Source organism: Equus quagga, chromosome 13, assembly GCF_021613505.1.
Source record: "Equus quagga isolate Etosha38 chromosome 13, UCLA_HA_Equagga_1.0, whole genome shotgun sequence".
NCBI lineage: Eukaryota > Metazoa > Chordata > Mammalia > Perissodactyla > Equidae > Equus > Equus quagga.
In genome coordinates, this window is record NC_060279.1 from 53821804 (window position 1) to 53846340 (window position 24537).

General features: G+C 52.7%; 1 protein-coding gene across 1 annotated transcript; it reads left to right on the top strand.

Moving 5' to 3' along the window:
- The first annotated feature begins 1045 nt into the window (after positions 1–1045).
- ADGRG3 (adhesion G protein-coupled receptor G3) lies at positions 1046–24137 on the top strand. The gene is made up of 12 exons (XM_046680680.1): positions 1046–1163; positions 5412–5559; positions 13317–13455; positions 15058–15204; positions 16018–16152; positions 16695–16734; positions 16899–16999; positions 17129–17241; positions 19395–19675; positions 19837–19930; positions 21051–21325; positions 23096–24137. The coding sequence occupies exons 1-12, from the start codon at positions 1103–1105 to the stop codon at positions 23206–23208; spliced, it is 1647 nt and encodes a 548-aa protein (XP_046536636.1). The 5' UTR covers positions 1046–1102; the 3' UTR covers positions 23209–24137.
- Positions 24138–24537: the final 400 nt, after the last annotated feature.

Sequence of the window (24537 nt, forward strand, 5' to 3'; positions counted from 1 at the left end):
CCTTCATCTCGTGATCTCAAAGTGGCCACGGGACCGTGACGAACACCCTGGCCTCGTGCACATGGCTTCCTTGGGGTCCCCAGAGTTGGGGCCTGAATGGTCAGCACCTCCCCCATCTTCACGCTGCTCCCCATGTGTGTTTGCTGCCCCCACTTCCCGCCTGGGCCACCTGTGACCAGCTGGGTGATGATGACAATAATTTCATAATACTGATAATGGTAAAACCATAGTGACAATAATGGCCACACCCACTGGCGGAGGAACTCTACATGCATCACCTCCTGAGTTCCCCACTTGCCTCGGGAGAAGCTTGGAGCAGCGGTCAGCTCACACAAGCTCATCCAGCCAGGAAGTAGCCAGGACAGGCGTCAGCCCGGGCCTGACCCACCCCAGGGCCCGTGCTCCTGTCCAACCATCCTGCCCCCCCTTGTTGTCCAGTCTGGTGGGGGCGGACCGCGACCCACAGGACCAGCTCTTCCTCTTCTCCCACGCCCTCAGCAGGTGTGGGCTTGAGCCTGGCCTTGTCCAAGCCACAGGCATCAATGAGGGAGCATGAGCACTGTCCACAACTTCACTCTCATCCCTATGGGCAGGCTGTATGCCCGGCATGTTTACAGGTCTCCTCAAACTCAGGCAGGCCCTAGGAGGCAGCCCCATTGCTGGATCTGCTTTAGAGGAGGAAACTGAGGTTCAGAGAGGCCCCCAGCTTGTGAGAGGAAGTCTGAGCTGAGTGTGCTTGACTCCAAACCCTGCGCTCATCACCATTCCCCAGGAGTCTGCTCGGTGTGGAGGCATCTGTGACCGCTGGACCCCAGCCCTGCAGCGCCCACCCGAGTGGGGCCCTGGGAGCAGCGTCCCAGCAGTGTCTGGCCACCTGGGCAGGTGGTCCCAGGGTGGAGTGAGACCGGGAGCACTGCCCCGTTCTCTCCACTCCCCTTTCACAACCCAACCGATGGCGCCATGGAGCAGGAAGGGTGAGCAAGAGGCCACAGGAAGCTGCGATGCGGCTGTGGGGGTGGGGGCAGAGCGGTCCGGCAGAGCCTGGGACAAGAGGGACGCACGGCTGCAGGGCTCCTGCCGGCGTGGGCAAGGCTGGCCGAGGATGGTGACGCCCAGGGCCCTGGGGGTCCTGCTCCTGCGACTCCTCCTGCCTCTGGCCTCCGGTGAGCAGCTGATTCCTTGTCCCCTCCTGCCAAGCCTGGAGACCCAGGGATGGGGACAGGGAGGGGGTGAGGAGTGGGGGGGTCTGGGGCGTCTCCTCCAAGGGGCCCACCCTGATGGTCTCGGCACCTTCTCTAGCCTCACCCTTGAGTTAGAGGTGGTCCTGATAGACATGGCTTGGCGCTGGGTCTCAGAGCCCCGTTGCCTCGCCACAGGACCAGGGAGAACGCTCCCCACTCCCCCACTCTGGGCCGTGGCACCCTGCTAGGCTGGCTCCAGGACAAGGTGGTCCCTGGACAAGCTCTTCTCCAGCTGGCCTCTGAGCTCCTGGGGAAGGGGCTGGGCTGCCCTGGAGTCTCATGCCCCCCACTCCCTTGTCCGCTCCCACCCACTCCCCTCTGCCTGTCCTGGCAATGGTCCCACAGTCATGGGTCAGCTGAGCTAGGAACAATACTCTCCCAGCCCCCGCCTCCTGGCCTCGCACACATGTGTTGTTCCCCAGAGGTGGTCTGAGACCTCAGGCCCTGCCCTTCTTGTCCTTTCTCAGGGGAGCCCCCCCCACCTGGCCAGCTCTCATTTGCCCTCTTGGCCGCTCTGTGCAGTCTGCAGTGCTCCCCTCTGGCAGAAGGAGTGCTCCCTCCTCCTGGCTCCATCCCCGTGCCTTGCGGCTCCTCCTGCTTTGCTCTTGATTCAGCCCGTGGCCCACGTGTCTGTTCCCCTGTGTGCCTGTCCAGCACGGGGTTTGTGGCTTTGGGCACATGGATTAACCTCTCTAGGCTTCTAAGAACCCTCTTCTCTTCAATTGTTGGGAGATTCAGAGAAGGACAAAATTCAGGCCCCGGCTCAAAAAAGGGTGATAAATGGCAGTGTGGTCCTCCTGGTGGGTGGGGAGGTGCAGAGCAGGCCGTCTGGTGACACTGGCTGGATATGTTAATTTCATAACCGACAGAGGCTGTCCTCTGCTCTCAGCGGGCCTCGTAAGGAACCTCGTAAGGCCCTCCACAAATGCCGTAATTCGCTGGGTGGCCTTCCAGGCTCCCCGGAGAGATGGAGTTTGCCCTGCGGTGGGTGTGGTGGGAGCTCCGGTTCTGGCAAAGCGTCAGCCATTTGAAAAGTGTGAGGAGCATTGAGAGGTTTCTGTCTCCTTCCTGTGCAGATGCTGATGGGTCAGTCGCCAGCCATCCGTTTGCTCATTCATTCATTTGTTCGTTGGTTCATTCAGGAAGCACTAATGGCGCCCAGTGCTGGTGCACCTTGTGGTCCCTGCCCCCAGGGCTCACAGTCCAGCAGAGGGGAGGGGGTGCTTCAGAGGAGTCCAGGGCGTGGAGGGGGCCCAGCAGGAGGCAGACACACTCTTCAATAAAGGGACTTTCCAAAGGTGTGGGCAGGGGACCCAAGAAGGGTGGTCATGCGCCAGGGAGAGCAGGCTGTGGCTGTGGCGGAGGAAAACAGACCACTGGCCGAGAGCAGCGGGGGCTGTGGGGGCCCTGCACCCTCCTGCCTCTGCCCTCCAGTCCACACCCTGTGTGAACCCGGACTGAGGTGGTCCTCGGAGGCCAGCTTCGGGGGCAGAGCGGGATGGGGAAGTGTAGGGACGGGTGGCACCATCCTGCACACAGGCCTGGTTCAGGCTCCCCCTGTCTGCGCTGAATGCTTCCGACATCTTCCAAAAATAATCACAAAAAAGGTCTTTAATAATCTCCTCCGCACTAGGTACTTGCCGAGAGCAACACATACTAGACTGCACTGAAATTTCAGGGCAGTTCACACCCCCGTGGTGCCACCTGCACCCAGTGCCCATTTTTGTAATCCCTCTGGCTTACAGAGAGGGCTGGATTACAGAGAGAAGGGCACCTCCCTCGAGGTGACCATTTCCTCTTCTTCCCTCCCCTCCCCTCTCCTCCCCTCCCTTGCCCCCTTCTCTCTTCCTCTCCTCTCTTCTTCCCTCTTTCTCTTTTTCTCTCTTTCTCCCCCTTGCCCCTCTTCTCTCTCTCTTCCTCCTTTATTTAAAAAGCAAACCTGGATCATATTACATACATGCTCAGCTATCAGGCATTTTTTCCATTAAACAATGTATCATGAATATCTCTTTTTTTTGAGTTTTTCTTTTTCTCCCCAAAGCTCCCCAGTACACAGTTATATATTTTAGTTGTGGGTCCTTCTAGTTGTGGCATGTGGGATGCCGCCTCAGCGTGGCTTGATGAGCGGTGCCATGTCCGCACCCAGGATCCGAACCCAGGGCTGCCAAAGCCGAGGGCGAACTTAACCACTCAGCCATGGGGCCGGGGCCTCATGAATATCTTTACAATCTAACAGAGAATTAAAATTCCTTTGTAAGCTACTTAAAACATCGTTACACATAGATCTGATTATTATAAAATCCACTAAAATGTTATTTCATTTTACCCTACATTTACTCTAACTTTGGTCTGCCATTATCTTTACCATATATTTTATTTTTGTCTTAAAAATGAACTTGTTTCTTTTATTGTGAAAGTCACATTGTACATGATTTAAAAAAATATCAAACGCCAGAGAAGAGTATGAAAAAATCAAAAGTAGGTGTTTCCCTCCCTGCCTCTCCCCAGGGCTGCACGTCCCGAGGGCAGACCCCCGCAGTGCCCCGGGAGCCAGCGGGAAAGGTGAAGGTGCAGAGATTGTCAGGACCCCACCCCTGCAAGGCAAGAAAGCAGTTCAGGGAAAAAGACATACAGTAGATGCGCCAACTCCTTCTTCAGTTAAAGTGAAATTCAATTTTACCCCTAGGATTGGCGAAAATTTGAATGTTTGGTAAAGTCCAGGTTTACGAACACAAGAGTAAATAGTCCATCTCGCCTGCTTTGCGTGGCAGTGTAAATGGGTGCATCTCTTTTAGAAGGAAATTCAGTAACACCTTGCCGTTTTTTAAAAGCACGTACATTTCGACCCAGAAATTCCTATGATAGGAATGTTTTTCATGAATTGTTAACACAAGCTGACAAAGAAGTATGCAGCATCGTTCAAAACAGAAAACAACAAAAAGAACCCTAAATGTCATCGAGGACCAACTGAAAAAGTGTCTCAATCGCATGCAACGAAGAATCTGCCAGTTTATAAAGAATGCGATGGATCAACAGGTGCTGACGCCGAGAGCTCTTCAAGAGCCACTGCTGAGTCACGTCAGTCACGCACATTTTTAAACGATTTATATAAAAATACTCGCATATGCATAGACAATTTCCGGGAGGGTGTGCGGGTGGCGACCTCCAGAGGGTGGCCTGGGGGCTGCAGGGACCTTTGCTTTTCATTTTGTGTCCTTGCGTACGGTTTAGTTTAGTTTTGTTTTTTTTAACTGTTAAAAGTTTTGTGGAGAATTACTTTTGTTGAGAGAGAGATAAATATGTAGACACATCCATCCATCCATAAATACACAATTTACAAATAGTTTTACAGCAAAATTCTCACCTCCTGGAATAAATAATACCGGCTCTTTGAAGACCTACAATGAACTGTGTTCTTTGCACATATGATCTCTAATCCTCCCTAAAACTTGCAAGGAAGGTGTTATTAGCCTCATTTGCCTGATGAGAGGATTGAGCATCAGAGAGTTTAAGTAACTTGCCTGAGGTCACACAGCTAGTAAGTGGCCCAAAGCTTCCATTCCATCCCCTGCACCAGGTGAAAGGGAACTGCACTGAAAGTCGTGAAAGCTGGTCTCCAGTCCTGGAGCCGTCTCCAGCTAGCTGGTGACCTTGCTCAAATCCCTGTGCTCCAGGGGGCCTCAGTTTCTCTACCCACCCCAAGAGGTCACTGTGAGGGTTGAAATGGGAATGTGGGAGAATGAGCCAAACCAAAACAGAATACGTCCAAGAGTTATACGATGAAGCCACAGCTACAATGGCTTTAGAAAGTCTGATATGGAGCAACTATGAAAAGCAAGGCAGACTCCCTGGAGGAGGCAGTGAAAGGTAATAGCATGACCATATGAAACCTTTTATCTACACAGCCATGGAGCCAAGCCCTTTGTACACACTTTCCCCAAAGCATCTCACTGGCCCTGTGAGGTGTGAGGAGTATCTCCTTTCACCTCGGAAACTGAGGCCCAGAGAGGGCATGAGTCCAGCTCAGGTGCACACAGTTAGTGTGGACGAATGGAGCTGGGACTCCAGCCCACACCATCAGACGCCAGAGCCCCAGCTCCGTGCCCCCTCCTCCCTGCCCTTGCTGCCCCTCCCTACCCAGCCCATTTACGCTCTCTGCACCCCACTTAGGTAAGGTAACTGAGCAGCCAAGAAACGTCTGCCTGGGGTTGCCCAAGATGAACACGTACGACCACTTTGGCCTTAACGACACTGCGAAGTGCTTCACGGAGTGCGGGCAGCAGGGGAGCAAACCCTGCAAACTGGAAACCCTGCAGAGGTAAGGGGGCTGAGGATCTGAAGCAGGGCTGTGGGGCGCCCGTGGGGGCTGCGGGGGCTAGTAGAGCAGGAAGAGACAGCACTGTCGGTTCCCATGGCCCCTGAAAACGCGGCTCCCTTCTCATTCTGCCACCTTGTTGTTTGACACCCACGTTCCTCCTGATCCACCCACCAAGCCCCCTCTGAGCCAGGGGATGCAAAGAGGGATCAGCCCCCATCCCTGTCACTGGGAGCTGTGGGGGGACAGACATGGGCCCAAACGATGGTGACTCTAAAATGTGATCATACAGAAGTGTGGAGAAGGTGCCAGGTCAGCTCAAAGGAGGGAAGTCTGCCAAAGCTTCACAGAGGAGGCCACCCATGAAAGGGCTTTGGAGGCTGTGTAGGAGTTTTCTAGTTGGACCCTAGCAATGTTAGGGGACACAAGCAGCAGAACTTCAGGGAGTACTGGAGAGAACTACAGTGCTTTGAACCGTGAAAGACTAAAGTGCTGGGGATGGAGAAAGCGGGCAGGTGGAGGATAAGACTGGAGACGTAACAGGGACCAGTGTGAAGGGCTGTGTAAGCTATACCAATGCAGGAGGGGGCAGGGCAAGGATATATTTTAAACAGAGGAAGAGCACAGTAGCTTCACCTTTCAGAAAGATCACTCAGGCTTCAGGGAAGGATACAAGGGCTGTGATGCGGGATGAGAAGTGACCAGGTGGGGTACACCTGTGGTGGTCTGGGTGAGCGGGGGCTGAACCACCATCAACACCACCACCACCAGTTGGCCCTGTGAACCTGGAAAGGAGGGATGGATCAGAGAGATTCACGATGCAGAATCAATGAAACCAGGAGACTGATGAGACCAAGGGATCAAGAGAGATCGGGTTGAGGAAGAGGAAAGAGTTTAGAGCACAATGTCTCCAAGAGTCGTCTCCAACAACAGATTTGCCTCCCTCCCCTCCTCTTCCTTTCAATCACAGTTGCCCCTAGCTCTTCTGGGGGACTCAGGACAGGCTCAGAGTTGGCACTCAATACTTATTTGTTGAAAAAAATGAAGGAAAAGCTTGTGTCAGGCTGGGTGTTAGGAAAGCAATCTGATTGGATGACATGCTTCCAGTGGCCTGGAAACGCTCCCCTCCCCCCACAGCTGCTCCAGTAGCTTCTTAGCTCCAAGAAGCTGTCAGAGGGCTCCTCTCTGAGCTGCCTTGTGGAGGGGATAAGCACTCTGGGCAAAGCAGGGGGACCGGGGTCAGAAGACGTGGATTCTGTTCCCAGTTCTATCATTTGATCCAATTACCTCCTTTATCTTCACAACCCTGTTGAAATAGGTCCTGTTATCAACCCATTTTTCAGATAAGAGAACTAAGGCTCCGAGAGGTTAGGTAACTTGTCTACAGCTACCCAGCAGGTTAGTAGCAAACCCAAACTTGAGCCTCGGTCTGGAAGGCGGTGGGGGAGGTTACAGCAATACGGACTGGGGTCAGACTGCTGGTGCTCAAAGTGACTTTGCACCCTCATCTGTACAATGGGGCTAAAATAACACCTTACTTGCAGGATTATTGCAAGGATTAAATACGTAACTCATTTGCCCATTCTACTATGTTGATGGATATCCGGGTGGCCTCCAGCTTATACACACAGTGTTGCTATGGACGTTCTTGCTCAAATATCTTGGTGAAAATGTGTGTTTCTGTGAGGCGAGTTCCTAGGAGCGGAACTGGTGAGTCATAGGGTGAGCACGTGCTTGGCTTCAGGAGAAACTGCCAAATCGGTGTTTGAACCAGATTTCACTCCCACGATCAGTATATGATGGTTCTAGTTGCTGCATATCCTTGCCAACACTTGACATTGTCTGCTTTTTCATTTCAGCCATTCTGGCAGCTTTGTGCTACATCATAGAGTGATTTTAATGATGTTTCCCTTATGGCCATTGACATGTAACACCTTTCACATGTTTATTTGACATTTTGATGTCCTCTTTGTGAAGTGCCCTCTTAGTCTTCTGCTTGTTGTTCTATGGGGTTGTTTAATTTTTCTTAGTGGTTTTTAGGCTATCTTTATGTATTCTGCATACGTGTCTTTGTGAATACATATATTTGCAAACATGAATATCTTCTCCCTCTTTGCAGGCTTCCTCTTCGTTCTCTTAGTGCTGTCTTCTGACTAACGACGGCCATCCTTAACTTTAATATAGTGTGATTTACCAGATTTATAGTTAATGCGTTTGGGTCTTGTTTAAAAAATTTTCGCCTACTCTAAAATCATGGAGATGCTCTTTTATGCTTTCTTCTCAAAGCTTTATTGCTTTATCTTTCTCATTTATCTCTACAATCCACTAAAAGAAAGTAAAGGCCTGTGGGAAACTCTACTCTGCTTTTCAGAGTTTCCACTCCGCTGGTGCCTCTCCGACACGCCGATTCAGGACTCTGAAAAGGGTCTGGAGGAGAAATCAGTTGTGTACTTGAGGCTCTTCGAGGCCCCCGCCACCCCACTAAGACCACTAAATGCCCTGCTGGGACTTTGCAAAGTGTGACCCGTGCCCGCTCCTCACCCAGCCACAGTCAGCCACGATCTGCGCTCTGTTGATTTGCCCTCTCTGGGCATTTTGTACAAACAGAACCAGACGATACGTTGTCTTTTGAGTCTGGCTTCCTTCATTTAGCATGTTCCTGAGGCTCATTCATATTGTGACCAGCAGGGCCTTGTTTGTGACCAGCAGTGACCTCTATCCAAGCAAAACTCTAATTCTCAGTCTTTCATGTAGGCTTAGAATGAGCAAGTGTCCCCAGGAAAACGGTGACTGCAGGTTTTCAGCTTGTTTCTCCGAGACGCTCCCTCTGCAGACTGTTAACGCCTCTAGTCCTCTTTCTTCCAGCCGCTCCCTGATGCCTTTGAACAAGTAATTTTTGTGTTGTGTCTGGCTTTCCCGTTTGTTCTCAGTGAGAGCATTGATGTATCACAAACACCTCCAACCTACTCAGAAGCAGAGGTCCAAAGCCTGAACTTTTTTTTCCCAAAAAAACAATTTTGAGGTATAATATAAATAACAAAATGCACAAATGTGAACAGTACAGCTCAATAAATTTTTACATATTTATATGTACATCCTTTAACTTCCACCCACATCGAGCCATAGAACTTATCTAGCCTCACAGAAAGGTCCTTCCTGTTCCTTCCCAGCCAGTGACAGCCCATCACGGCCACCACCATTCTAACTTGTGAACCAAACATTAATGTTACCTCTTCTCAGGCTTCGTATAAGTAGAATCATACAGTACACACTTTCGTGTGTCTGCCTTCTCTCCCTCATCAATATGCCTGTGGCATTCGTCTGGCTGTTTTGAATGTGGCAATAGCTTGTTCTCGTTGTTGCTCTCTAGTATTCCACAGTACCAATACACCACGATTTACTCTCTCTTCTACTGTTGAGAGGCGTTTCCGTTGTTTCTGGTTTGGGGCTGTCTTAGTCAGTTTAGGCTGCTGTAACAAAGTACCATAGACCGAGAGGTTTAAAAGCACACAAATGTATTTCTCGTAGTTCTTTAGCACAAAAGTCCAAGACCAGGGCCGGGTTCTGGGGAGAGCCCTCTTCTGGGCTGCAGCCTGCAGACTTCTCGTATCCTCACAGGGCAGAAAAAAGGACTGGAGAGCTCTCGCGGGCCTCTTTTAAAAGAGCGCTAATCCCACTCATGGGGGCTCCACCCTCAGGACCTAGTCACCTCCCAAAGGCCCACCTCCTAAGACCGTCACAATGGGGGCCAGGCTTTCAACATGTGAATCTGGGGGAAACGCAAACATTCGGGCCGTAACAGGGGCTCCTGTGAACAAAGCTGCCGTGAACGTTCTGGACTTGTCTTTACATGGACACGCACAGTCCTTTCTCTTGGCTAAACACCTGGAGGTGGAATGGCTGTCACAGGCGGGCGTGTGGTGCGTCTCAGTCAGCACTGCCAGTTCTCTGTGGTGGCCCTGTCACCTTACCCTCCCACCAGCCACATGTGAGAGCTCCAGTCACCCCGCACCTTGTGGTATTTGGAATTACCAGTCATTTTTATTTTAGCCATTCTGAGAAGCATGTAGTGGTATCTCACTTGTTTTTTCTTAATTTGGACAGCTTTATTAATGTATAATTTACATGCCATACGATCTATGCATTGTTAGCGTGTAGCTCGATAATTTGTGGTAAATTTACAGAGTGTGTGGAAGTCTTATCACAATCATTTTGGAACACTTCCATCACCCCCAAAAGTACCCTGTGCCTGTTTGCAAACAATTCCTGCTCCCAAACCAGCCACAGTCAACCACTAATGTGCTTTCTACTCAATAGATTTGCCTTTTCTGGGCATTTTATATGCGGGAACCACATAATGTCTTTTGAGTCTGGCTTCGTTCACGTATAGTGTTTTTGAGTAACACATATTTTAGCATGTATCAATAGTTTGCTCTTTTTTACTGCTGAGTAATATTCCATTGTGTGGACACACTTCTTTTTGGTTATTCATTCACCAATTGGTGGACATTTGGATTATTTCCAGCTTGGGGTTATAATGAATAATGCTGCTGTGAACATTCGAATTCAAGTCTTTGTAGATGTGTGTTTTCCCTTCTTTTGGGTAAATACCTATGAATGGGATTGCTGGAGTAAATGGTAAGTATATGTTTAGCTTTATAAAAAGCTGTCAGACTGTTTCTCAAAGTGGCTGCGTCATTTCCTTTCCCATCAGGCCTGCAGAGGGCTGCTGTTTCCACAGATCCTGCAGTGTCGTCTGGCCGTTTGGTTATGGCCATGCCAGTCAGCGTGGGTGACATCTCACTGGGGTTTCCAATTGCATTTCACCAATCACTAATGATGTTGAGCCCCTTTGCATGTGCTTATTAGCCATTTGTATGTTTTCTTTGGGGGAAACGACTATTCAAATCTTTCCCTCTTTTTAAAATTGAGTTGCTTGTCTTCTTATTATTGAGTTTTAAGAATTCTTCATATGCTCTGGATACAAGCCTTTTATCAGACGTATGATTTGCAAATATTTTCTCCCAGTGTATGTCTTGTCTTTTTGTTTTCTTAATGATGTCTTTAGAAGATTGAAAACATGACTATTTTTGCATTTGGCTATCTAATTCTTTCAGCACCACTTGTTGAAAAGCCTGTGCTTTCTCCATTGAATTGCCTTTCTGAGGGCATTCCACTGATGGATTAAATGGAAGCTTCTGGAAAAGAATGTTTTCTTCCTACTGGGATAGTAAACCAGAAACAAAACCACATCCCTAGGGGGAACTGCAAAGATTAGTGCCACCATGAAAGACTTGAAAGAAACAGGGGTGGTGATCTGATGAACGGAACGTGGCAAATACTTAAATGTCTTAGGAAGACATGTGAACCAGAGGATGGGTGATAAGAATTCAGGGGCCCATCACCTCAGTGAATTTTCTGGGCATTCAGAGGTCTGGAGAACACCACTATATCCCCTCCAAGGTAAAAAATAAGTTGTTGACCCTCACACCACTTACCATGAAAAAACTGGCACATTGTGGAAAAATATGTATTATGCAAACATGAGCCAAAAGAAATCTTAGTGGCTATATTAATATCAGACAAAGAAGATGATGCTCAAATGAGTGTCAACTTTGTACTGAAAATTTCGACTGTAAGGCCGGCCCAGTGGCGGAGGCACAGTGGTTAAGTTCTGCTTCACTGGTCCTGGGTTTGCAGGTTCAGATCCCAGGCGCAGACCTAGCACTGCTTGTCAAGCCATGCTGTGGTGGCCTCCCACATAAAATAGAGGACAACTCGTACAGGTGTTAGCTCAGGGACAAATCTTCCTCAAAAAAAAAAAAAAATTCAACTGTCCATCCATGCTTTAGACTTTTTGACTATATGTTACATTTCACAACTAAAATAATTTTTGAAAGTACTCTGAGAACCAGATCAGGAAATGTTCCTCAAGAAAGTGAATTGGGCTGTTTATGAGGCCAAGGAACGTTTTTAAAGTGCATAAGGTGAACGATATGTATTGTGAAATACAACTTCCTATTTTATCTGATGACAATGGAAATCACGATACGTCTTTGTTTAGATTTTTAAAAGGTAAATAAAAGCTAGAATCAATTGGTGTAGCTCACTCGATGGATTTGGATGCTCTCAGCCCACTGTTTCTGGCTGACTGGTGTGCTAATTACCCGCCCCTCCCAAGCACATTTGCACATTTTTGCCTGGCCTAACCTTAGTATTGTACGATATTTTTTCTGCAGTTTCTTTGGGGTTTTTTTTTTCCTTAGTATCTGTGACTATTCAAGAATGATGTCAAAATGAAAGCTTCCTTTTATCTCCCTGGCCAGCCCTCCACAGCTACTCCTTTCCAACTGCCTTGATCTGGCCGTGTCTTCTGTCGTCCCCCTTCTCTCCCATTGCTACCTCAGCCCTCACTTGGCACCCCAGGCTCCAGAAAAGGAACACCCGTGCGTGGTGACGTTTCAGTACCACGGAGAGCACCATGGGCTTGCCCTAACGTTTTAGCTGATGCAAGGGGGCCGCAGAAAATAAACGTCAATTAAGTTTTATGTTCTGTGTGGTTCCAACACCAGCTCAGTTCGCATAAGTCAGTTCCCACACAGCTCAATCTGCAAAGGCTGAATTCCCAGTAAGCAGTTAGCACTCAATAAACGTGCTGACGTGCTCACTCACGCCACATAATTATCATCCCACAGTTTAAAATACTCAGAGGAATTTCTCCCGAGAAGATACACAAAGACCCACAAGCACATGAAAAGATGCTCAACATCATTACTCATCAGGGAAATGCAAATCAAAACCACAATGAGATACCGCTTGACACCCACTAGGAGGGCTACAATTAAAAACAAAATGAAAAATTACAAGTGTTGGCAAGGACATGGAGAAATTGGAACATACATTGCTGATGGAAATGCAAAATCGTGCAGCTGCCTATGGAAAACAGTTTGATGTTTTCTCAAGAAGTTAAATACAGAATTATCACATAATCCAGCAATTCCACTCCTAGGTATATACTCAAAAGAGTTGAAAACAAGTCTTCAAGCAAAAGCTTGTATATAAATATTCATGGCAGCCCTAGTTACAATAGACAAAAGGGGAAACAACCCAAATGTCCAGCATGGACCAATGGATAAATAATGTGTTATATCTGTACAAGAGAATATTATTCATCCATAAAAAAGAATGAAATATTTATACATGCCACAACACAAATGCGCCTTGAGAACATTATGCGAAGTGAAGCCAAGCACAAAAGACCAGATATCATGTAATTCCATTTATATGAAATATCCAGAATTGGCAAGTTCATAGAGACAGAGAGCAGATTAGAGGTTGCCAGGGGCTGAGGGAAGAGGGAAGGGAGTGACTGCTTAATGGACACAGGGTTTCCTTCTGGGGTGATGAAAACATTCTGGAACTAGATAGTGATGATGATTGCACAACATTGTAAATGTATTTAATGCCATTGAATTGTACGCTTTAAAATGATAAATTTTACCTTGCCTAAATTTTATCATAAAAAAGGCAAACACGTGAAATACTGAGAGGGACTCCTGGCTGAAGTCCCTCAGAGCCAGCTTGGATGGCTCCCGCGGCAGCCCTCTTCTCCCCAGCGACTCCAGGGTCTTTCCACCGACATTCTGGGTCACCCTTCCTACCCCAAGAGCCTCGTGCTCGCTCCCTCCTGTCCTTCAGGAAGGTGCGTGCGTCACTCAGCCTGCAAACCCCTCCTTTCCCCTGATCCTGGCCCCTTGCAGATACTGGCTGAACTACGAGATCCATCTGGTGGAAGAGAGTGTCACGGACACAGTCAATATGTCTTTTTTGAAGTCTTTTGTCAAGGACATCAGCACCAACATCTCAGAGGACCTGCACTTCTCCCTGACGCCCTTTCAGGTGACAAGGTCCCCCGTTCCTGTTGGTAGTCCTGGCCCCATTTTCCTCAGGTAGATTTTTCGGAATTCTGAGAGAGTCCTAGTCTGTGCTTGGTGCCCATCAAAACTTGTCCCTTCGATGTCCCATGGGGAGTGCCCTGTCACCTTGCCAACAGGGGCCAGCGACTTAATTGGATGACTGGATCCCGTTGACAGAGTGTCCGGGGTGCTAAGATGAGGCATTTGGAAGATCACCAGATTGACAGCCAAGAGATCGGGTTCTGGTCCTGGACTTCCCACCGCCTCACTTGGTGTCCTCCAGGAAACCCCTGACCCTCTCTCAGCCCAGAACGCTCGTCTATAAAATGAGCCTTAAGACTCCTTCAAAGTCTGAACTTCCCAAGAGCTCTTCTACCCAGGGGGCGCATTAGAAACCAGGTTGAGACACACCTAGCAGTACTCCCAGGACTGAACAGGCGGACTGGATTTACATTGGTCTGCATTGGAATCCCAGCTCTGCCCTTTACCAGCTATTGTGGTCTCAGGCAATCACTTAATCTTCTGAGCCTCAGTTTTCCCATCTGTAAAATGGTGATGCTATGGCCCACTTTCAAGGTTAGTGGGGGGAGCAAATGAGACAGCACACAGGGAATGCTGCTTCAGCGAGGGCGCAGCCTCGCTCGAGGAATGAAGCCGAGGCTGGAGGTCCAGGCAGCAGGCAAGTTGTCTATCACGGAGGTATTTTAGGTCTGCCTGGAGAAGGGGAGAAGGAAGACGGATAGGGCCATTCTCAACCCTTTTTATGTCACCCAAGAGCTGAGTCCTCTGTGTGGGGTACACAGGGACCCCAGAAGTCACCCACACATCTTTTTGACTAGGGTACGGACTGGGAACAAGAAAGTCGGGGCCCTCAGCTACCACGCTTAGCTCCCGCTGTTCCACTGTGCAGGGGATGCATTTGAGGCAGGACTGGGTGGGGGTCGGGCTGCGGTCCCAGGGGAACAGTAAGGTCAGAGCATGAACAAAACATACTTTGCAATTACCAGTGAAATTTACTTCAATATTTTGATCACTCAGCTTTTACGAAATTTGCTGTTGACATGGGTAAAAGTCACAGTCAGTGTGAATTCTCGTATCCTCCATCTCTGCCCTCACCATCTCCCTTCCCGATGGCCTTGTTCTTTCCATTTTTTCCCAAGTCAGGAGCCAAACACCGTCATCATGAAGCCCTGTGTGAGCACAGGGCCCGTTAGGACCCTGGCCAAAAGCACACCACAGTGCACCCTCCCTCACACCTGCAAAGTGAGCTTGTCCGGGTGTCACCTCTTCACGGCCCACTTCCAGCCCATCAGGTGGCCACACAGGCAGCTTGTTAGCGCCATCTCCATATTGGGGAAACTGAGGCTCCATGAGGGCCATGACTTGTCCATGGGGCTCACGGCCTGCACAGAGCAGAGCTTGACTGTGTCCCCAGGTGTCCTGCCTCTCAGAGCCCATGTCCTCGGGTGCTGCCCCTCCACCCAGTGTGCCTCAGTTTCCCCTCCCAACCGGGCAAGTGGAAAGACCTGAGTCAGAGGCTGGAATCCCTGGATAAAGACGGGAGCAGTTGAGTCTGTGGTTGCAGATCCCAACTCAGATGACGGATGATGGGCACGAGCACCCTGACAGAGTCCGGCTGCCCAGGACCCTCTTCAAGTCCCTGCAGGGCAGCAGGTCGATGGTCCGGTTGGCCATAACTGTGCTGGATGTCGGTCCGGGGAATCTCTTCAAGGTGAGAAGAAGCCTGCTGGGGGCTCAATGCTCCGTTCACCAGGCCGTGCTGGCCCTCTCTGGAGTCCGCTAGGGGGCCCGATGGGGGTGGAGGAGGTGATGAGCCTCTGGAGTGTTTCTAAGGAAGCCCACAGTCAACCCAGACCCCTGTGTCTAAGTCTGTGGACTGCAGACTCACACTGACCACACGCACTCAGATGTTTGGACCCCACACACCAGCCCTTGGAATGTGTATGTGTATGCTGAGTGTGTTCGTGTCCCCCGGTGTGTCCTTGTGCAGGCACAAACGTGCACATCCTTTCATATTCCTGGTGCAGACACAATCATACGTGCTCTGGTGTGCCCATGTCCACACAAGAAGGGTATCCATGCCCTTGCGTATGTGTACCTCCAGGTGTGTGGCCCCAGAGGCGTGTCCCCATGCACCTGTAGACGTGTGTGCCCCTAAGTGCTGGTGTGGGCAGCTGCTCCCCCACCTGTGGGCACCCACTGCCCTCCACTTCTGGGCTGATCTTTCTCCTGGCCCTGCACCCCTCCGCTAAGAGGGCAGAGGAAGTCTGGAGGACAGCAACGGAGAGCCAGCAGATGCATGGCCTTGTGACCAGTTGGTCTGTGTCGCCATGGCCCAGCCCAAGCAGGAGACTATAAGGAGCAGCAGGAGAAATGTCACCCGTGATCCCTCGGCCCCCTGGTCCCCTGGCCTCAGACTTTGCGCTCCAGATAAGGACTGCAGGTCCTAGAGGACCCCAGGACCCCCGCCGGGCTGGGGTTGGGAGAGCCCCTTCTGCAGCCCCACCTCCCCCGCCCTCCACAGGGCACCCAGCTCAGCCTGGAGGACGGCAGCAGAGTGTTGGACAATCGCGTAGTGGGCTTGAGTTTGGGCCACACATGTGTCACCGGGCTGGCCGACCCCTTGGAGATCACCTTCTCCCACCAGCAGCAGCCGCCCGTGAGTGCCCTCCCACCGGGTGTGGCCATCACTGAGGGGCAGACAGGAGGGTGGGCACCCATGGGCTTACAGGCAGACATGCTCAGGACTCTGCACCCCCACCCTTCCACATACACCCAGGAGAAGCCACCACACACACAATGTGCCCAGGGACATAGGCCCACTCTGTACACATATGTCCCCATGGGGGGACGCCTCCTACTCACAGAGGTGCACACAGGACCTGGCAAACCCACCTGCATGCACATGGCATTACACACCCTCCCACATATGTGCTCCAATAAAGGCACGTGCCCACAGACATGCAACCCTCCCAGTGCAGCCCCCACCATCTCCCCACCGCCTGTGCGCCCACCTGGGGAGCGTCACATGGTGCTGTCAGTGTTCCTGCGTGACCCACGGTGGGGGGCCTTGCTTTCTACATAATGCATGCACATGCTGAGACACGGAGCACACTATCCTCCCCCACCCCTCCCCAAGCTTCCCTCTCCCCTATCCCCGTCTCCCGCTGCCTCTCCCCTGACTCCCACTTTTGCTTTCAGAACGTGACCCTCAGCTGTGTGTTCTGGGATGCGAATAAAGGTAGGGCATGGAGGACCCCTAGGTAAGATAGGTGGGAGGGCACGGGCTCCACCCACAGGGCCCTTCCCCTCTGTGGCTTCCCTCTGGTCCCCTCTCCTCCCCTCCACTCCCCTGCATCCCCGTCCACTCCTCTGTGTCCCACCCCACCCCCACATCCTCTCCAGGGTCAACAGGAGACTGGTCTTCCAAAGGCTGCTCCACGGAGCTCAGAGCCAAGGAGACTGTGTGCCGCTGTGACCACCTGACCTTCTTCGCCCTGCTGCTGGTAACAGCCCCGACCCCAATCCCGACAGCTCTGCCCAGGGAGGAGGCTGCCCGGCAGGGGCCAGGGCCTTTGGGGTGTGTGGGCCTGGCCTCCAAATGATGGGGTCCCGGTTTGGGGGGTCATCCACAGAGGCCAGTCTTGGACAACGTCACTGTGCAGGCCCTCAAGTACATTTCCCAGGCTGGCTGTGGCGCCTCCATGTTCTTCCTGGCCTTCACCATTGCCCTCTACGCTGCCCTGAGGTGGGTGACCCCCATCCCCACTCCCTCCTGCCCTCAACAGCGGCGACAGTGCAGAGTAGAAAGCGTCCTGGCTGTGCAGCCCTGTGCTGATATTTTCTCCAAACCTTAGTTTCCTCGTTTACAAAACGGGGTTGGAGGTTGAAATGTGTCCCAGCTATTTCAGTTGCAAGTGGCAGAAACTCAACTCAAATTGCCTTAAATATAATAGAGCACATGTGGTTCAAGTAATTGAAAAACCCAAAGTGAGGTCACTTCAGGCACGGTTTGATCCAGCACCATGTCCTCAGAACTTCATCTCTCTCTGCTTCTCACAACGTTGCTTTCTCCTTTGTCAGTCATCTCAGGCTGCCTCTCCACACTCAGGGGCCTTAGGGAGCCCCAGGCTTGCCTTGCAGCTTCTTAGCTACCTAAACAGGTAATATTCTAAACTAAGTCCCAGAATTTAGGTCTTTAAAAAAAAAAAAACCAATGATTTTTTATTTTGAGATAATTATAGACTAACAGGAAGTTACAAACATAGTACACAGAGTCTCATGGTTTCTTCGTCCAGCTTTCCCCAGTGATGACACTTTATATAACTGTAGTACAATATCAAAACCAGGAAACTGACATTGGTACAGTGCTACGAACTAGAATACAGACCTCACTCAGTTTTCACCTTTTTATACATGCATTCGTTTGTACGAGTGTGTGAGTGTGAGTGTGTATGCAATTTTATCCCGTGTATACCAGAGCCAAGCGTCGTTGGTCTCACTTGGACCACGTGCCCACGACTGAGGGGGTGGTCAGGGGTGGAGGGACGGACGACTCACTGGCCAGCCCAGGTCATGTGCCTGCTCTTGGATTTGAGCCCACAAAAGGCCAACTCTGCTCAAAGCTCACAGCTGAGAGTTGGGAGGGGTGCTCCTCAGAGGAGCCTGGGGCCAGTTCTGGGAGAAGGAGGAGTGGGTGCAGGACAGGTAGAAACAGCAGAGGCCTCTGCAGCCTGCACCCAGGCTCTCCCGGCCCAGGCCATGGCTGAGGACCCACGGGAACTGCCAGCTTGACGGAGCTGCCCCAGGCTGGCTCGTCCCTCAGCTCCTGACCCATGACCGACCTGGAGCAGCCCTTGGGTCTCCTGACTCCCGGTCTGGGGCCCTTCCAATGTCCTTCTCCACGTGCCCCTTTGCCTCTGTCACCATTTGGCCCTGGGTTACAGCCCCCACTGGCCCCACTCGCTCCATCTCAGACTGAACCATGAGTATAAGTGGTGCCACCGCTGCCTGCATCCCCCAAGCCCTGGCCGAGGCCACCGCCCCCATCCCTGACAAGCTGAGCGTGACTTTCCACCTGGACCCTGTGAGCCAGGCTTGGAGCACGAGGAGGAATTGTTACCAGCTCCCAAAGGTGGGGTCTGATATCTCAGATGAGGTGGACATTATCCTTCACGCCCCCTCCAGGCAGCCCTGCGGTCCCATCCCTCAGGTGCGAGCCCTTCAGGATCTAATTTGCTAAGAATTCAGAGTGGGAGCTCCACAGAGAGGGAGGGGAGGCTGGGGACAAAGAACTGGGCTGGGAGCCTGGAGCCCCTGCTCTGCTCTGTGACTCTGCGAGAGGCCCTGTCCCTCTCTGAGCCTCACTCTCCCTACTGTGCCTTATGCCCCATGCAGCAATCTGTCCACTCACTCAGCCAGTGCACCCAGGGCCTCCTCCTGCCAGCTGCGCCAGGCCCAAGGTCACAGCATGGGGAGGGACAGTGACAAGAGAAGGGTACACAGTTTCACTGCACTGCTGGGAAACCCACATCAGCCCGGGATAAGGGACATTTGGAGAGAGCCTTCCCAGATGGAACCGTCCCAGGGGAGTTTTGAAGGCAGAGTAGGGAAGGCATTGAGAGCAGAGGGAAGGACGTGGGCAAAATCTGGGAGGCGTGGAAAAGCAGCGTGCATTCAGGGAATTATAATGTATGCAGTTTGGCTAAAGAGGGATGAGGCCAGCAGGATCCGGAACCCATAGGGCCCTGGGGGCCTCAAGAGGACTCCTGGACTTGAACCTGAGGGTGCTCCCACTCTGGTTGCTGGCAGGGATGGACCAGAGGAAGTGGAATGGAGAGGCCTGGGGCCCCCATGGCAGCTGTGGCCCCTGCAGCCTCTCACTGGCCCTTCTCGCCCCAGGTTCTATTGGCAGAGGCTCAAGTCAGAAGACGCCCCCAAGATCCATGTGGCCTTGAGCATTAGCTTGTTTCTCCTGAATCTGGTCTTCTTCATCAACGTGGGGGTTGGCCGGAGGGCGTCCGAGGCCGCCTGCCGGGCACACGGGGCCGTCTTCCACTACTTCCTGCTCTGCACCTTCACCTGGATGGGCCTGGAAGCCTTCCACCTCCACCTGCTCATCATCAGGGTCTTCAACACCTACTTCGGGCACTACTTCCTGAAGCTGAGCCTCGTGGGCTGGGGTAGGCGCCCTGGGAGGGGCAGGGAGGGAACGGCCTGGCAGAGAGCAGCTCCCTCTCTCAGGCACCTGTCAGCACTTGAGGGATGGCAGCTGGAGGGGGCGTTGGAGGGGGACACTCCAAGGGAGCCTCGGCAATGCCATCCCTCTTCCCCTCGCGCACAGGCCTGCCTGCCCTAATCGTCTTTGGCACCGGGATTGCCAAGAGCTATGGCCTCTACACCATCCGTGACAAGGAGAATACCACCACGCTGGAGCTGTGAGTGGTGGCTGGCAGCACAGGGGTGACATCAGGTCCCTGGCTGCACATATGGGGGCCAGAGGAAGGAGGAGAGAGGAGGGAACCCGGGGAAGAGAGACTGAGTCAAGGCAAAGGATCCTCAGATCCAGCTATTTCATGGCCTGCAGGGGTAAACTGAGGCCTGGAGAGAGGAAGTGCAATGAGAGAGGGGGCCTGAGGAGGACAGAGATCTGCACCAGGAGGCAGGATGCCTTGCTCTGGCCTGGGCCGCCACCAGCCCATATGGCACCTTTGGGCAAATTTTTAAATGTAGCTCCTCCCGTCCCCCCAACCTGTCACTCCGGGTGCTCAGCCTGGTGGGTGGAGGGTGAGCTGGATTTCAGCCCCCACCTGCCCTCCCCGCCGGATGCCCTTGTGCAGGACACAACCTGCCCAACATTTGCAACAGCCCTGGTTCTGTCCAGGCTCAGCCTCTGAGTTGCTGTGTGACCTTGGGCGAGCTCGTCCCCTCCCAGGGCCTCAGTCTCCTCGTCCATACAATGGGGGGGCCGATCCACATGCTCTTTCTGCAGTGCAGGGAGCTGTGGGGCGGAGCAGAGCCTATACCGGGGCACCCTCTGTACTAAGAGGGGCTGGTGGGGCCTTGGTCCTGTCCCCAGGGCCCCAAACCCAGGGGCTGGATAGATAACAGAAGTGCACGCGGTGGTCCGGGGGCGGGGGCCTGCAGCAGACTGGCAGTCACATGCTCTTCCCAAGGACAGCTGATTACTGTCCCTCAGGAAGGTGTCCCCAGGGCTGCCAGGTGCATGGTTTTACGAGAAGCAGAAATACGGATGTTTACGCCAAACTTGCTGTTTTTTAAAGGGTGACCACCTTAATTCAGCTTTTTTACAATATAATGTGGGGCAAACAAAACATGTTTTGGGGCCCAAATTGGACCTTTTGCACTTGCTGGTGTAAAGAGACAACAGAATGGAGCCTCGTGACAGCCCTGTCCCCGGGAGTCGGGGGGTCGGCGGGTGGAAACAGGAGAGGGCCTCTTCTCGGTCACAGAAGGTCAGTTAGGCAGATCCCTGGGCCTTGCCGGCCACTGGCACCCCTCGCAGCCCCAGTCCTGATGGCCATCCGTCTCCTCCAGGTGCTGGTTCAATGAGGAAACTGCCCTCTACGTCACTGTCCACGGCTACTTCCTCGTCACCTTCCTCTTCAGCGCCGTGGTCCTGGGCCTGGTGGCCTGGAAGATCTTCACTCTGTCGAATGCCACAGTGGGCAAGATGCAGGGGCTGACCTGGAAGGGGGTCCTCACCATTCTGGGCCTCTCGAGCCTGCTGGGCATGACATGGGGGCTGGTCATCTTCACGCCACTTGGTCTGTCCACCACCTACATCTTCGCACTGTTCAACTCCCTGCAAGGTGAGGCTCCCGGGCCAGGGAGGTGACGGGCTGCCCCGTCTGCACTGGGGAGTGATGGGAGGTGGCAGCAGACGGCAAGAAACAGGACACCAGTCAGCCTAGCTCAAACCAAAGGGACTGATTTTAAATATCCAGAGCTCCCTCAAGGACCACAGGGCAGGGGGGCTGGCTGACCTCATGGCAGCCAGTACCCGGAGGAAAGGCTAGCAAAAGCAAAGCAGAGACTTTCTCCATCTTTTTCTCTGGAGCCGTGTGTAGCCTCTCACCTTCTGTCTGTGGAAACTCCTTCATTCTTCTCTCCGCTGGCCCATTCCTACCCACGGCCCCCACACGGCCACGCAGTATGACCACCTCAACCCCACGTGACTTTCCAAAACTAATGACCACAGTCTGATTGTCTCTTGCACGTCTGAGCAGAGCCAAGCATCTGATTGGGCCATCTTGGGTGAGGGGTCCCTCTCTGGTCCAGTCAGCTGTGACCAGGAGACAGGGTCCTGTGATGCGATGGCTGCATGACATGCACAGAGTCTCTGAGGAGCTGTGGAGGCAGGAAGGAAATGATGACTCCGTCTGCTCCCTGCCCCTCAGGGTCCTTCCTCTGATACCCCCGCAAAGGGGCAGGCATCCAGGGTGTGGGTCACGGTTTCCCTGCCCGCACCTGCCCTCTTTGCTCCTCACACCCCTGGCTCATACGTACAACAGCCTGACAGGTGGGAAGGGAAGCACAGTGTGTGCTTTGGCTCACAGTCCGATCTCGTCCAGAGAGTCACCAGGAACCTGGCTGGCCTAGATCCAGCGGGTGGGAGCCCACAGAAACCGGGCTGGCTCCCAGCACCTCCTGGGACTGCGTGGCCTCGTGGTGGGGAACAGGCGAACCTGAGAGCAAGTCCCGGTTCCACTCACCACCCCAGCAAGTCTCCCCGCTCCTCTGCGCAGTCATCTGTGAAGTCGGGATAATTCCGGCGCTTTCTCACCAGAGTTCCCGATGAGCAACTGAGATAACGCGTGTGGGGACACAGTAGGCCTTCAGTGTGTGGGAACTATGTTAATCACAGCAGAAGTCCTTATTATTAGGCTGTCTGAAATGGTCCCCAGATGAAGAATCATGAGTCCACATCTGGAAAAACCCAGAGGTTAAGAAATGCACCTGGAAACTGTAGATGATATCATTATTCTTTCAGAGTTTACCCTTAATATTTAAGCCTGAACACTTCACTCTCCTGAATTGTTTCAACTGAGTGTGAGTTACTTGGTACTTCTGTCTTTCTTCCAAACACGACAGGGCCCTCACTACGCTTTAAGGGCCCTTGAACTCTTCCCAATGTTTTCATTATTTAGAGTTTTAGCTGTAAATTTCTTTTAAGCACAAAGTTTTTATTTTCCTACCAATTTCTATACTTACTATAATTTTTATACCTCACACCTTCCTTCTTCTCACAGAAGCGCACCCTGTAGTAATCCTCTATAGACGGGCAGTGGGAGAAACCCACTGTGGTGGTGGTTGTTTTGTACGTCTGAAAATTCCTGTGTTTTGCTCTTTCTTTTCTGTGATGGATGTGTGTATATTTGTTATTTCAAGGACTCCATTCTTCATTTCCAAGATTTCTATATGGTTCTTTTTTAGAAGTAAGTTTCGTTTTTGCCTAATTTTTCCATACATTCTTGGGTTGTTAGAGTGGAGCTGTTTCTCTGCTGGGCAACTCCAGCCAGGCTGCCCCACTCCCTGCCGGCCGCACCCCAGGCTCACTGACGCCCTCTCCTCCCTGACAGGTGTCTTCATCTTCTGCTGGTTCGTCATCCTCTACTTCCCAAGACAGAGCACCACGTCCTCCACTTCTGGCACTGCCCGAGCTGACCCGGCCCACTCTGTGTCTCATGAATAGGGGGACTCAAGTGGTCAGGCCGTGGTGGGCCCTGCCATCTGGACTCAGCTCTGACTCGCTGTGTGACCTTGGGTGGCTCTCTGCCTCCCTCTGGCCTCAGTGCCCTTGTCTGTACAATGCGGCTGGGACGGGAGGGGACAGGGACCAGGGTCGACCACGTGGCCTCAAGGGTCCCATCCAGATCCGTCTGTGGGTCCTAGCATCCACCGATCCAGGACTGCAGGGGTCTGAAGTTCCTGTAATCCTGGGACGCCTGCCAGCACAGAGCAGCACCCTCACTCTGCTCCACGCCCCCCTGCCTTCCCAGCAAAGCAGCCTGTCTCTGCCATCACCCACCTTCTGGTGACAGCAAGGGCCTGAGCCCAAATAGGGGAGTCTGTGGTGGGCACAGCCCCTTGAAGGAGCCCCCAGCCTCTCCCCTTCCGCCTCTTGCCACTGCCCTCCACATCGCTGCCTTCTGGCTGCCCGCGTGTGAGGGGCGTTCAGGAGGTGGTCAGCCGTCAGGCCCCGGGGCCTTTGTGGACTGGAGGGCTGCTTGGGGTGGGACAGGTCCTCCCAGCCCGCCTGCCCCCAGTCTCGGCCAGATCCTCACAGAGGAGGCCCCACAATTCAGGGGGCTGCCAGCCCTCGAGGTGTCTGGGGACACTGAATTTCAGAGAATGCCCCTTACCCAGTGGTGTCACACTTCAACACACCCCCTGGTCCCTACTCTGACTGCCACGTGGTGGCCCGACCGCTAATCTGCTGTCACATGGGGGAGGAGGGCGAATTGGTCAGGGCTCTGCACCCCAACGGGTGGGGGGGTCCCGGGCAGGGGAGAGGACTGGGCCGAGCCGAGAGAGGGTGGGCGTTTCCCCCGGAACCAGAGCTACTGCACAGTAGGCCCTTCGATGCCTCGCTCACCGGGCCAGCCACCCCGAGCCTCGCACGTTCAGGCCCTGAATAAATCTGTTTTGGCTGAATTGATGGATGCGGGAGTTTGGCACCAGCCAGAAGGGGCCCTGAGTCAGCGGAGCATCTCAGACCAGACCCGGCTGGGGTGTGTCGCTTCCAGGGGCTGGGCCTCCATTTGATAACCACATGCTGGTTTCCTGGGTAGGAAACAAAAAGAGACAGAGATAATAGAGATAGAGATGGAGATGATAGAGATAGAGAGATGGAGAGAGACAGAACTAACAGGAAAGCAGATGCAGAGAGCCAGCAGCCCGCCTGGCCTGGCCCTACCTGGAGGGCAGACCACTGGTGGCCGCCCCTCCCTGGAACCCCACCTGGCACGTTCATGCCCCGACTCTAGCCTTAACTGACCGCCGGGGACGTCTCACCATCGCT

What these genes read in the sequence shown, in the direction of transcription:
- ADGRG3 (XM_046680680.1), top strand. Translation starts at nt 1,103, where the DNA reads ATGGTGACGCCCAGGGCCCTGGGGGTCCTGCTCCTGCGACTCCTCCTG. An exon ending in GTTCTGGGATGCGAATAAAG is followed by an intron (nt 16,735 to 16,898) that starts GTAGGGCATGGA and finishes CATCCTCTCCAG; the next exon opens with GGTCAACAGGAGACTGGTCT. An exon ending in GCCCTCTACGCTGCCCTGAG is followed by an intron (nt 17,242 to 19,394) that starts GTGGGTGACCCC and finishes TTCTCGCCCCAG; the next exon opens with GTTCTATTGGCAGAGGCTCA.